The following is a 14,170-nucleotide window of genomic DNA, read 5'->3' as shown; positions in this document are numbered from 1 at the left end:
GGCCCTAACCCCACCCTTTAGTCCTAAAAGGAGAGATATAGATGCTCAGCCCTGTCTCAGGCTCTTGGGAAGAGGCCCCGCCCCGCCCCTAGCCCCACCCTTTAGTCCTAAAAGAAGAGATATAGATGCTCAGCCCTGTCTCAGGCTCTTGGGAAGAGCCCCCCCCCCGCCCCTAGCCCCACCCTTTAGTCCTAAAAGGAGAGATATAGATGCTCAGCCCTGTCTCTGGCTCTTGGGAAGAGGCCCCGCCCCGCCCCTAGCCCCACCCTTTAGTCCTAAAAGAAGAGATATAGATGCTCAGCCCTGTCTCAGGCTCTTGGGAAGAGGCCCCGCCCCGCCCCTAGCCCCACCCTTTAGTCCTAAAAGGAGAGATATAGATGCTCAGCCCTGTCTCTGGCTCTTGGGAAGAGCCCCCCCCCCCCGCCCCTAGCCCCACCCTTTAGTCCTAAAAGAAGAGATATAGATGCTCAGCCCTGTCTCAGGCTCTTGGGAAGAGGCCCCGGCCCTAACCCCACCCTTTAGTCCTAAAAGGAGAGATATAGATGCTCAGCCCTGTCTCAGGCTCTTGGGAAGAGGCCCCGCCCCGCCCCTAGCCCCACCCTTTAGTCCTAAAAGAAGAGATATAGATGCTCAGCCCTGTCTCAGGCTCTTGGGAAGAGGCCCCGCCCCGCCCCTAGCCCCACCCTTTAGTCCTAAAAGGAGAGATATAGATGCTCAGCCCTGTCTCTGGCTCTTGGGAAGAGCCCCCCCCCCCCGCCCCTAGCCCCACCCTTTAGTCCTAAAAGAAGAGATATAGATGCTCAGCCCTGTCTCAGGCTCTTGGGAAGAGGCCCCGCCCCTAACCCCACCCTTTAGTCCTAAAAGGAGAGATATAGATGCTCAGCCCTGTCTCAGGCTCTTGGGAAGAGGCCTCGCCCCACCCCTAGCCCCACCCTTTAGTCCTAAAAGAAGAGATGTAGATGCTCAGCCCTGTCTCAGGCTCTTGGGAAGAGGCCCCGCCCCGCCCCTAGCCCCACCCTTTAGTCCTAAAAGAAGAGATGTAGATGCTCAGCCCTGTCTCAGGCTCTTGGGAAGAGGCCCCGCCCCGCCCCTAGCCCCACCCTTTAGTCCTAAAAGAAGAGATGTAGATGCTCAGCCCTGTCTCTGGCTCTTGGGAAGAGCCCCGCCCCTAGCCCCACCCTTTAGTCCTAAAAGAAGAGATGTAGATGCTCAGCCCTGTCTCGCGCTCTTGGGAAGAGGCCCCCCCCGCCCCTAGCCCCGCCCTTTAGTCCTAAAAGAAGAGATGTAGATGCTCAGCCCTGTCTCAGGCTCTTGGGAAGAGCCCCCCCCCCCGCCCCTAGCCCCACCCTTTAGTCCTAAAAGGAGAGATATAGATGCTCAGCCCTGTCTCAGGCTCTTGGGAAGAGGCCCCGCCCCGCCCCTAGCCCCACCCTTTAGTCCTAAAAGAAGAGATGTAGATGCTCAGCCCTGTCTCTGGCTCTTGGGAAGAGCCCCCCCCCCGCCCCTAGCCCCGCCCTTTAGTCCTCAAAGAAGAGATGTAGATGCTCAGCCCTGTCTCGCGCTCTTGGGAAGAGGCCCTGGCCCTAACCCCACCCTTTAGTCCTAAAAGGAGAGATATAGATGCTCAGCCCTGTCTCAGGCTCTTGGGAAGAGGCCCCGGCCCTAACCCCACCCTTTAGTCCTAAAAGGAGAGATATAGATGCTCAGCCCTGTCTCAGGCTCTTGGGAAGAGGCCCCGCCCCGCCCCTAGCCCCACCCTTTAGTCCTAAAAGAAGAGATGTAGATGCTCAGCCCTGTCTGGCTCTTGGGAAGAGCCCCCCCCCCGCCACTAGCCCCGCCCTTTAGTCCTAAAAGAAGAGATGTAGATGCTCAGCCCTGTCTCTGGCTCTTGGGAAGAGCCCCCCCCCGCCCCTAGCCCCGCCCTTTAGTCCTAAAAGAAGAGATGTAGATGCTCAGCCCTGTCTCTGGCTCTTGGGAAGAGCCCCCCCCCGCCCCTAGCCCCGCCCTTTAGTCCTAAAAGAAGAGATGTAGATGCTCAGCCCTGTCTCTGGCTCTTGGGAAGAGGCCCCGCCCACACCCCTAGCCCTGCCCTTTGGTCCTAAAAGGCCTCTCAGGAGAGGTATAGAGGCTCAGCCCTGTCTCGGGCTCTTGGAAGGAGGCCCCACCCTCTGTGTCCCAACAAACGCCTCAGGAGAGGTATAGATGCTCATCCCTGTCTCTGGCTCTTGGGAAGAAGCCACGCCCCTCCTCTGGCCCCGCCCCCGTGTCCTAATAGGTGCCATCACCGCCACCCTGGATCGTAGCACCCACTTTGGGAGTCACTGCTCTAGTAGGTACTTACCTTCCAGGGCCTGGGCCTTGAGCTCCCCCTTGGTCTTCTCCACCTCCAGGCGCAGCGCCCGGTTCTCCTTCTGTGCCTCCTGCAACTGGCTTTGGGATGCACCGATGGGGTCCGGAAGGGCAAGCGGGGAGAAACGGGAGGGAAATGTTATTTTATTTATATATTTACTTCATAATAAATACATTATACAAATCACACACAACTGACATTAACACAAAACATACAATAAATCAGTTAAACAATCTCTCTCTCTCTCTCTCTCTCTCTCTCTCTCTATATATATATATATATATATATAGTTAAACAATCTGGGCGGAGCTACGAGCTCTGAGGCAGGGCTGAGCTTCTATCCCTGTTCTGCATTTTACTATGGAGTAAACAACAAAACCACTGGACCAAATCACACCAAATTTGGCCACAAAAGACAGAGTCGTCCAAAATATGTCTTTCAAACAAAAAAACCTAGAAAAATAAAGTCCAAATTAGAGGAAGAGGAAGAACTGTTTTTTCCCCTTGCTGCCCGTTAGAAGGTTAGGCCCCGCCCACTTTGTCTCCTAGCAATCCACTCAGCCATTGAATGGCACTCAGGGCCTCTTCCATACTACCTATAAAATACAAATTACACAGAAACACATATATTTTTACTTTTATGACGTGTATAGATAATTATTACTCACCGCTCGACCGCCAAGTGTGCCACCTTCAGCTTGCCCAGCTCCTCCTGGACGCTTTGCTTGGCCCGGATCTCGGCCTCGAGTGCCGACTGAAGCTCCAACTTGGCCGAGGCCTCCACTTTCTGCAGCCGACGGGCCTTCCAGAGCGTGTCCTGGCCGGGGAAGGCAAAATGAGTCTCGTTTTAGAACCGGGCATATAGACGTGAACCCTCCACATTTGCATGGCCTCTCGTCTTGAGGAGGAGTAGTAGCTAGTAGACATGTCCAAAAAATCGTTTTGAATTGTATATCGGAATTATTTCGGATTGTTCTCGCTTTTTGATACGCATTCCGAGACATTGTCTCACAGCGCAACCAGCAATGTAATTTGAACCATTGTTGGCCCATTCTCTAATTGTCTCTTAATGTTTCGTTAATTCCCCCCTCCCCCCCCCCAAATTTTTTAAATATTTTAAAAATATTCAAAAAAATTTTTTTTGTTTCTGCAACCTACCTTGAATGGGAGCTTAGCGCAGCCTAACATGGCTGCCGCTCCCCGGCCAATCAGAAGCTTCCACGATGGACGCAAAGGTGGGGGCTAACGTCCTCTGCGTCCACATGGAAGATTGCCATACAAGATTGTAGCGATTGCGCATGCACTTCCGCCATTTTAGAAACATTTAGAATCCTTACGAATTTTCGGAAATATCCGAAATTTTTGGGTGAAAAAAATTGGAAATACTTTCTATATCGAAGCGCCAGCGCCCCCTATTTTAGAAACGAGAATTGAAACATTTTTTTCATTGATCGGACGTGCCTAGTAGCTAGGGCTTACATTAAGTGAAATTTAAGCCCAAGCCCAACCATGAAGCCATGACATCATGCCTCAGACACCTTGGTTCAAGGACTTCTCACAGAATCTTTCTGAACGCCTAATTAATCTGCCCTTCACTCCCTCCATGCAGAGATCTAATCTAATATCATGGGAAAACTCCCCATCGGCTGAAGGTTGATTCCCATGAGAACTGGACTTTTTCCCCTGTTGCGAAGGAACCAACATTGGAATCCAAAACATCCTCTGTCTCATCTGAGCTAAGGCCTGCAATTCATGTCTCCCGACAGATGGCCATCCCGCTCCCAGAGGAAGAGGAGACTCCCAAGGCTGTCTATATTCCAATTACAATTGGAAGGGACCCCTAAAGGCCATCTAATCCGACCCTCTTCTTTTGCTAGGTAGGGACCGACAATGAAAGGATGAATCTAGAGTTGGAAGGGAACCCCAATGTCATCCAGCCCTGCCCCCTTTCTTCCAGGCACGAAGGCACCACCAAAGTCCTCCTGACAGATGGCCAGAAAGGAATAATAATAATAATAATAATAATAATAATAATAATAATAATAATAATTTTATTTTTATACTCCGCCCCATCTCCCCGAGGGGACTCAGGGCGGCTTACATGGGGCCAGGCCCAGGCAACAAACAATATAAAACTCAACAATAGAACGAATCATAAACAGATAAAATCGCATATACCAATAAACAATAAACATACTTTGGTAAAATCCTGGGTTGGCTCCTAAAAGGGAAGTGGGCCAGAAAAGTGCAAGTTAGGAGAGAGGTAGGTACCAGGGACTATTATCCCATTAAAGTGCTGGAGAAGGTGTCAGGGTTGTAGTTTGAAATCCAGACAATCTCATAAACTCTCTCCCTGACATTGACAGTTTGGGCCAGGAGATGGCGGTGGAGACTAAGTGGTGAAACTTTCAGGAACTTTCAGGATGGTCTTTAAAAGCACTGGGAATGGGAAAAGTATCAGTAGAGTCTTTCTTTCTGTGGAGATACATGCAATACAGCCATTTCCAACCAAACATATTTGTGAGTGGTCTGGTTTTTGCTAGCAAGATCCTGCAGAGTGACAGAAGGCGTACACCTACAGACTATGTACGGCTAAGGAGTAAAAATACTATCAAAATAAAAACGAAAGCTTCTCTTACCGGGGTTTTGGGACCAGGGCTCTGAGTCCCCGCCTGTTTGAGCGCTTCCACCTCCTCCGTCATGCGGTTGGCCATCGCTTGCAGATAACCCCGGGACTCTTTCTCGTCGCTCACCCTAAGAATGAAGGAGAGGTTCAGAGGGGGAAGCACTCTGCGCATGCTCAGAGGCACCCCCGTGTCCCACTCACCAGCGCAAAATATCAGCGATCTGCATCTCCCAATTGGCAAAGGATGTTTTGTCTGTCTCCGAAGGGCTTCCGTCTAGACGGAGGGCATCCAGGGAGGGCAGGTCCATCTATGGCAGGAAGAGAAAACAAGGTGCAAATATTATTCGTAATTTTTACGTTTTTAGTGTGAGGCTTATACTCGAGTATATGAACATGTGTAATAAAAGTCACAGATCTAAGATTAACCTCTTAGGTCTGTGTAAAATAACATCAGGCAAAACCTGAACAAGATTTCAAATTTGGTGAGTAAAGCAAGTCACATACCTCATCCTCGCCGTTCGAGGCTCTGCGGTTCCCTATGGACAGCAAACAACTTCCGGCTTTGTTCTTAGGATCGAGGTTTTCCCGTCTGGCCAGAAAAATGCAAAGATAGCAACTGACGTCTATGGAATAGACGTCTTAAAAAAGGGTTCATTTTGCCAGCCATAAAACCTCAATTACCCTCTGGTATGTGAGAGTCCCTATATAAGTGGGCCAAAGAGAAGGTTCTGGTATTCTATACAATAAAACCTGTTGGAATGTACCAGTGTGTGTCTTGGTGCTTTTCTGCTGGAAGACTGACCCAAAGCACAACTGGGAGAAGAGAACCCGACACCTGTTTCTCACCTAGTTGTCTCCGCTCGGTCCCGGAGGTGGTCCAGCTCCGTCTGCAGGGCCTCCAGCTGCTTCTCCTTCACCCGCAGGGCCTCCCTCAAGCCCCGGGCCTCTTCCTTGGGGTTGCAGGAGGCGTCCATCGACCGCCGGGACCCCGACCCACGGAAGAGGGCCATGCTCTGCTTGCTGTGCTGCAAGGGGCAAAAGCATGGGGTGCTTGTAGGTGAGAAAGATCATCTCCCTGACTGCTGGATTCCAAAACATCAATACTTCGACACGGTAATACAGAAGCAGGCTTTTGCTCTAACACCACCTCCTTCCCCGTTTCTTGGCTGTATCTGAATCCAGTATTCTCCCAGACTCTTCCAGTCTCACAGGCCCTGACACCACAAGCCCCACATCTTCATCAGGTTGAACCACAATAGACACCATCAAAGTCCTCCTGACAGATGGCCATCCAGGCTCTGCTTGATTCCATGAGACAGATGAGGTCTGCATACTCACCCCATTCTTGGGCCTTGATGTTAGTTGTGTAGGATTTGAATAATTAATTGTGAAAAAAATTATATATACAGTAGAGTCTTACTTATCCAACATTCGCTTATCCAATGTTCTGGATTATCCAACGCATTTTTGTAGTCAATGTTTTCAATGCATCGTGATATTTTGGTACTAAATTTGTAAATACAGTAATTACTACATAGCATTACTGCGTATTGAACTACTTCTTCTGTCAAATTTGTTGCATAACATGACGTTTTGGTGCTTCATTTGTAAAATCATAACCTAATTTGATGTTCAATAGACTTCTCCTTAATCTCTCCTTGTTATCCAACATATTCTCTTATCCAATGTTCTGCCGACCCATTTATGTTGGATAAGTGAGACTCTACTGTATTACCGTATATACTCGAGTATAAGATGACCCGACTATCAGCCGAGGCACCTAATTTTACCACAAAAAAACTGGGAAAACATTGACTCCAGTATAAGCCGAGATACCAATAAAATTACATTAATCGAGGCCTGAGTAGTTTAAAAGTTTTTGAAACTTTACATCAAACTGTAATTTAAGATATGACTGTTCAACTCTGATTAAATCATTATTTTCATCTTCTTCCATGTCAATGTGCTTATGTATCCTTTTAATAATCATAGAGTGAAATAATAAATGTAATAATAATAATAATAATAATAAATGCAGTAAAATAATAAATGTAATAATAAATAGATTAAAATAATAAATGTATTAATAATAATACAAATAGAGCAAAATAAATGTAAAAGTAACAACAGCAATAGAGTAAAATAAAAAATGTAATAATAATAAATGCAGGAAAATAATACATGTAATAATAATAGAGTAAAATAATACATGTAATAATAATAATAATAATAAATACAGGAAAATAATACATGTAATAATAAATAGAGTAAAATAATAAATTCAATAATAATAATAATAACATCAGAGTGAAATAATAAATATATTCATAATAATAATAAAAATACAGTAAAATAAATGTAATAGTAGCAACAATAATAGAGAAAAATAATTTATGTATTAATAATAATAAAAATAGAGCAAAATAAATGTAAAAGTAACAACAGTAATAGAGTAAAATAATTCATGTAATAATAATAATAATTAATAGAGTAAAATAATAAACGTAACAATACCAATAATAATAGAGAAAAATAATAAATGTACCGTATATACTTGAGTATAAGCTGACCTGAATATAAGCCCACCAGGACCCTCACCCGAGTATAAGCCGAGGTTTTTTTTCAGTCCTAAAAAAGGGCTGAAAAACTAGGCTTATACTCGAGTATATACAGTATATATATTCTAGCGTGTAGATGCACTCTCAGTGATGCAGACCAACCCCGAAACAACTCACCCGGGACTCTTCCAGTTCGTGTTTGAGCCGCCGGAACTGTTGCTCGGCTCTTTCCTTCCCCTTCCGCTGCTTGGACACTTCGTTCACCAAACCTTCCATCCGAGCCTCCAGCTGTTAAAAGAGCGGAGAAAGGCATCAGCATCTCTGCAAGGAGAGCTTTGATTGGGAATTCCTTGATAACAGAGGAGGGTTGAATGGACTAGATGGCCTTTGGGGGTCCCCTCCACCTCGTTAAATAGTTATTCTCTTCGGCTTTTTATCTATCTATCTAACAAGATAGAAGCTCTTAGGAAGAGGCCCCGACCACAGCCCCGCCCTTTAGTCCTAAAAGGCCTCTCAGGAGAGGTATAGAGGCTCAGCCCTGTCTCAGGCTCTTGGAAGGAGGCCCCGCCCCTTTCCCTAGCTCCGCCCTCCCAACAAGCGCCTCAGGAGAGGTATAGATGCTCAGCCCTGTCTCAGGCTCTTGGAAGGAGGCCCCGCCCCCTTCCCTAGCTCCGCCCTCCCAACAAGCGCCTCAGGAGAGGTATAGATGCTCAGCCCTGTCTCAGGCTCTTGGAAGGAGGCCCCGCCCCCTTCCCTAGCTCCGCCCTCCCAACAAGCGCCTCAGGAGAGGTATAGATGCTCAGCCCTGTCTCAGGCTCTTGGAAGGAGGCCCCGCCCCTTTCCCTAGCTCCGCCCTCCCAACAAGCGCCTCAAGAGAGGTATAGATGCTCAGCCCTGTCTCAGGCTCTTGGAAGGAGGCCCCGCCCCCTTCCCTAGCTCCGCCCTCCCAACAAGCGCCTCAGGAGAGGCATAGATGCTCAGCCCTGTCTCAGGCTCTTGGAAGGAGGCCCCGCCCCCTTCCCTAGCTCCGCCCTCCCAACAAGCGCCTCAGGAGAGGCATAGATGCTCAGCCCTGTCTCGGGCTCTTGGAAGGAGGCCCCGCCCCCTTCCCTAGCTCCGCCCTCCCAACAAGCGCCTCAGGAGAGGTATAGATGCTCAGCCCTGTCTCAGGCTCTTGGAAGGAGGCCCTGCCCACTTTCCTAGCTCCGCCCTCCCAACAAGCGCCTCAGGAGAGGTATAGATGCTCAGCCCTGTCTCAGGCTCTTGGAAGGAGGCCCCGCCCCCTTCCCTAGCTCCGCCCTCCCAACAAGCGCCTCAGGAGAGGCATAGATGCTCAGCCCTGTCTCAGGCTCTTGGAAGGAGGCCCCGCCCCCTTCCCTAGCTCCGCCCTCCCAACAAGCGCCTCAGGAGAGGTATAGATGCTCAGCCCTGTCTCGGGCTCTTGGAAGGAGGCCCCGCCCCCTTCCCTAGCTCCGCCCTCCCAACAAGCGCCTCAGGAGAGGCATAGATGCTCAGCCCTGTCTCAGGCTCTTGGAAGGAGGCCCCGCCCCCTTCCCTAGCTCCGCCCTCCCAACAAGCGCCTCAGGAGAGGTATAGATGCTCAGCCCTGTCTCAGGCTCTTGGAAGGAGGCCCCGCCCCCTTCCCTAGCTCCGCCCTCCCAACAAGCGCCTCAGGAGAGGCATAGATGCTCAGCCCTGTCTCAGGCTCTTGGAAGGAGGCCCCGCCCCCTTCCCTAGCTCCGCCCTCCCAACAAGCGCCTCAGGAGAGGTATAGATGCTCAGCCCTGTCTCGGGCTCTTGGAAGGAGGCCCCGCCCCCTTCCCTAGCTCCGCCCTCCCAACAAGCGCCTCAGGAGAGGCATAGATGCTCAGCCCTGTCTCAGGCTCTTGGAAGGAGGCCCCGCCCCCTTCCCTAGCTCCGCCCTCCCAACAAGCGCCTCAGGAGAGGTATAGATGCTCAGCCCTGTCTCAGGCTCTTGGAAGGAGGCCCCGCCCCCTTCCCTAGCTCCGCCCTCCCAACAAGCGCCTCAGGAGAGGTATAGATGCTCAGCCCTGTCTCGGGCTCTTGGAAGGAGGCCCCGCCCCCTTCCCTAGCTCCGCCCTCCCAACAAGAGCCTCAGGAGAGGTATAGATGCTCAGCCCTGTCTCGGGCTCTTGGAAGGAGGCCCCGCCCCCTTTCCCTAGCTCCGCCCTCCCAACAAGCGCCTCAGGAATGATATAGATGCTCAGCCCTGTCTTGGGCTCTTGGGTAGTGCCCACTTTGGGAATATAGAAATAGAGAAGAGAAATAAAATGAGGACGATAAAGGTCTCCCTCTCGAGGTGTCTGGCGCCCACCTCTTTGCGCCCGCTTTCGGAGCGCGCCAACTCCTTGCGCAGGCCTTCCACCCGCCGCGCCGCCGCCTCTGTCTCTTCCTGCCGTTCCCGCAGCTGCCGGGAGTGGCGCAAGAGCTGCGCCCGAAGCTCGCCGCATTTGGCCTCGGCGCCCTGCAGCTCCTCCGCCAGCTCCTTTTGCCGCAGCTGCTCGTCCCGCAGCTCCCACCCTTGGACCCGGAGCTGCTCCTGCGTCTCGGCCAGTTCCTGAAACACACAACGTTGCCGTCACTGCGGGCGCCTTTTGTTATGAATGCTCTGTTAGATAGAAATGCATTGTCATACAGTTATAATAATAATAATAAAACATCTAAGAAATCTCACAAAATGTTGCATCTGATGTACATGGATGACCTGAAGCTGTATGGGAAAACGGAAACTGAAATCCAGTCTCTGACCAACACTGTCCGAATCTTTAGTACTGATATCAGCATGGAGTTTGGCTTGGACAAATGTTCGACAGTGGCATTGAAGAAGGGAAAAATCATTGAAAGTGAGGGCATTAATATGCCTAATGGCCAAACGATAAAGTGTCACCAACCAGAGGCCTATAAATATCTGGGCATATTACAGCTGGACAACATCAAGCATGAACATGTGAAGACTGAGGTCTGTAAAGAATACACACAAAGGGTCAGAAAAATTCTCAAAAGCAAGCTCAATGGAGGCAACACCATCAAGGCCATAAACACCTGGGCCATACCTGTCATAAGATATACTGCTGGCATCATAAACTGGACACAGATGGAACTGGACAATTTGGACAGAAAAACAAGAAAACTCATGACCATTCATCATTCACTGCATCCTCGCAGTGATGTTGACCGGCTGTATCTGCCTAGAAGATCAGGGGGCAGAGGACTCTTACAAGAAAAACAAGCAGTCAAAGAAGAAGAACATGCCCTGGCAGAATATGGAAAGCAAAGTGAAGAACCTGCTTTGATTGAAGTCAAAAATCAGAAACTCCTCAAAGCACAGCAGACAAAAAACCAGTACAAGAAAACTGCACTACAAACTAGAGCTGACAGCTGGCACAACAAAACATTGCATGGAAAGTTCCTTGACAAAATTGAAGGAAAAGTTGATAAGGAGAAGACCTGGCTCTGGCTCACGAATGGGACCCTGAAGAAGGAGACAGAAGGCCTGATCCTTGCAGCCCAGGAGCAAGACATCAGGACAAAGGCCATTCAGGCCAAGATCGAAAAATCAGCTGATGACCCAAAATGCAGACTGTGCAAGGAAACTGACGAAACCATGGATCATATTCTCAGCTGCTGTAAGAAAATCGCACAGACAGACTACAAACAGAGGCACAACTATGTGGCCCAAATAATTCCATGTCCTAGTAGCATTCTCGCCTGATGTTTCGCCTTCATCTGTAGCTGGCATCCTCAGAGGATCTGATGGTTAGACTGGATGGCCTCTAAGGTCCCCCAAAACTCTGTGAAAGACTGCATCCTTCCATAGGAACCCACCTGAGAAATCTCAATGGCTGAATTATTATCATACCTGCAGGGCCTCGTTTTTCTCTTGCTCCAGGAACTTCACCCGCTCGTCCAAAGCCTTCAATTGTCCAGATGCGGCTTTGTCGAGTTGCTGCCTTTGCGCCTTATCGTTCTCCATTTGGTGGTCTAAAAGAACAAGAGGGATTTTGGTCTTGCATCCGGTTTTAATAATAATAATAATAATAATAATAATAATAATAATAATAATAATAATATTTAATTTCTATCCAAGTCTTCCCAGCGAATTTGAGATAAGGCTCTGAAATCCAGGTGCCTTAGACACGATTTCATGGGAACCTGGACGGGCTTAAATTAAGTGCTTTGGCTTCAAATATCTCAGAGGAGACCACGTTGCAAAAAAGGAATCTGTCTCGTTTTAGGCAAAATGATTCAAGAAAGAGACGGACAACCCGCAGACCTGCCAACTGCTTCCGCAAAGCCGCCATCTCATTGTGGAGGCTCTTGATCTCCATATCCTTGGCGGGAATCTTGGACGGAGATTTCGACGGAGAATCTGATAATAAAGATAGACAGAATTAAAGGGGTGCCTGAGCATATGAAGAACGAGAACTTAACTGAGATTATGATTGAGTTGTGTGCCAAGTATGACACAACTCTTCCAGAACATGATATAGAGAGAGCTCATCGAACCCATTACTTTAAGAATTCTCGGAATGTACTCCCTAGAGATTGCATCTGTGGCTTTTTCCAGGGTGAAAACAAAGGACATTGTCAAGTTCAGAGGATTCGGAGGATTCGGAGTTTCAAAATCAAGCGCCCGAGAGTGTTCAGGGAGAATTGCAGACAGGTCAGGTTGACCAGCTGACAGGGAGAGGGCTGAGCATCTACACCTCTCCTGAGGCTCTTGTTGGGATACAGAGGGCGGAGCTAGGGAAGGGGGCGGGGCCTCCTTCCAAGAGCCTGAGACAGGGCTGAGCCTCTATACCTCTCCTGAGAGGCCTTTTAGAAGTAAAGGGCGGGGCCAGGGGAGGGGGCAGGGCCTCCTTTCAAGAGCCTGAGACAGGGCTGAGCCTCTATATCTCTCCTGAGAGGCCTTTTAGGACTAAAGGGCGGGGCTAGGGAAGGGGGCGGGGCCTCCTTCCAAGAGCCTGAGACAGGGCTGAGCCTCTATACCTCTCCTGAGAGGCCTTTTAGAAGTAAAGGGCGGGGCCAGGGGAGGGGGCAGGGCCTCCTTTCAAGAGCCTGAGACAGGGCTGAGCCTCTATATCTCTCCTGAGAGGCCTTTTAGGACTAAAGGGCGGGGCTAGGGGAGGGGGCAGGGCCTCTTCCCAAGAGCATGAGACAGGGCTGAGCCTCTATACCTCTCCTGAGAGGCCTTTTAGAACTAAAGGGTGGGGCTAGGGATGGGGGCGGGGCCTCCTTCCAATAGCCTGAGACAGGGCTGAGCCTCTATATCTCTCCTGAGAGGTCTTTTAGGACTAAAGGGCGGGACTAGGGGTGGGGGCGGGGCCTCTTCCCAAGAGCGTGAGACAGGGCTGAGTATCCATATCTCTCCTGAGAGGCCTTTTAGGACTAAAGGGTGGGGCTAAGGGAAGGGGCGGGGCCTCTTCTCAAGAGCATGAGACAGGGCTGAGCCTCTATACCTCTCCTGAGGCGCTTGTTAGAACACAGGGGCGAGGTATAGAGGCCCCGCCCCCTCCTTTAGCCCCGCCTCCCTGTCCTGGCAGGCACCGCAGGACAGGGATAGAAGCTCAGCCCTACCTCAGTGCTCTTAACTCCGCCCATCCCAGTCCTGGCTTTTGGGAAATAGCGTACCTTGTGGTTTCCGGCTCAGTTCCAGTTTCTCTCGTTCCAGGAAGCGGATCCGTTTTTCAAGCTGCGCCACTTTGGAAGCGGAGGCCGAAGTGTTCTCAGGAAGGAGGCTTCAGGGAGAGCGGAGAGTGGAGGACATTACATCACTATTTTTATATTGACGTTGTTATTATTTATTTATTTATACCCTCCCATTGTCACCCCAATAGCTGACAGAACACACATAAGGCAACAATTCAATGCAGTTTTTTTTAAATACAATTAACAAGGACAGACAACACAAACAGAGGTAAAGGCATTTTTCCTGTAATACTCGACTCCGGCCACTGGGGGTGCTGTTGCTCCATCTTCCATGCCGAGGAGACCTTCCGATCAATGACCTTAAGGACGCCTTTTGTTACTAAAAGCAGTACCTATTTATCTACTCGCATTCCTGCTTTCGACTAGCTACGTGTGCCAGTGAGCTGGGGCTAACGGTGGGTGCTCACCCTGACCCGGGCCCGAACTGACCATCATCATCATCATCATATAGGAAAAAAATCAGTTTCCAATGATTTGGACTTTCTACCTACCTTCCGGAGGTGAAGGTAAAGCCAACGAAGGGCAAGTGGTGGCCGGAAAAAGCGGCGTGAGAGACCGGAGGGAGAGTCTCCTGGAAACGGAGAGAAAAGGGTTTACATATATTTTATTGGAATAGTAAAATAATAATAATGATAATGATAATAATAATAATAATTCTAAGGTGTAGATGCACTCTTGGATGCATTGGGATGGGAAGTTATCATTCCTCTGCATCCATTGCAACAATAAACTCTGCACATGCTCAATGACACCCTTTCTCTAAACTAAAAGTGGGATATTAAGATAAATAAATAATGCTACTAAATGCACCTCTATGTAGTGTATATATTGAATGCATACATGCATATATATATATATGTGTGTGTGTGTATATATATATATACACACACACATATATATATATAT

At 49.2% G+C, this 14,170-nt stretch overlaps 1 protein-coding gene across 3 annotated transcripts in view; it reads right to left on the bottom strand.

Annotated features, from left to right (window-relative positions):
* The window catches only part of cdc42bpg (CDC42 binding protein kinase gamma), a 63,461-nt gene that overhangs the window by 24,517 nt on the left and 24,774 nt on the right, over positions 1–14,170 (bottom strand). For all 3 annotated transcript variants that reach the window (XM_062965455.1, XM_062965456.1, XM_062965454.1), the window contains exons 9-20: positions 13,756–13,835; positions 13,187–13,293; positions 11,829–11,924; positions 11,415–11,536; positions 9,870–10,112; positions 7,712–7,822; positions 5,823–6,001; positions 5,481–5,565; positions 5,178–5,284; positions 4,990–5,104; positions 3,019–3,167; positions 2,342–2,430 (exon numbers count right to left, since the gene is read on the bottom strand). In XM_062965455.1, the coding sequence (XP_062821525.1) occupies positions 2,342–2,430; positions 3,019–3,167; positions 4,990–5,104; positions 5,178–5,284; positions 5,481–5,565; positions 5,823–6,001; positions 7,712–7,822; positions 9,870–10,112; positions 11,415–11,536; positions 11,829–11,924; positions 13,187–13,293; positions 13,756–13,835 (1,483 nt within the window). The remainder of the gene's footprint in view (positions 1–2,341; positions 2,431–3,018; positions 3,168–4,989; positions 5,105–5,177; positions 5,285–5,480; positions 5,566–5,822; positions 6,002–7,711; positions 7,823–9,869; positions 10,113–11,414; positions 11,537–11,828; positions 11,925–13,186; positions 13,294–13,755; positions 13,836–14,170) is intronic.

The sequence above is a fragment of the Anolis carolinensis genome, unplaced genomic scaffold, assembly GCF_035594765.1.
Source record: "Anolis carolinensis isolate JA03-04 unplaced genomic scaffold, rAnoCar3.1.pri scaffold_14, whole genome shotgun sequence".
NCBI lineage: Eukaryota > Metazoa > Chordata > Lepidosauria > Squamata > Dactyloidae > Anolis > Anolis carolinensis.
This window is presented reverse-complemented; position numbering and strand designations above follow the sequence as displayed.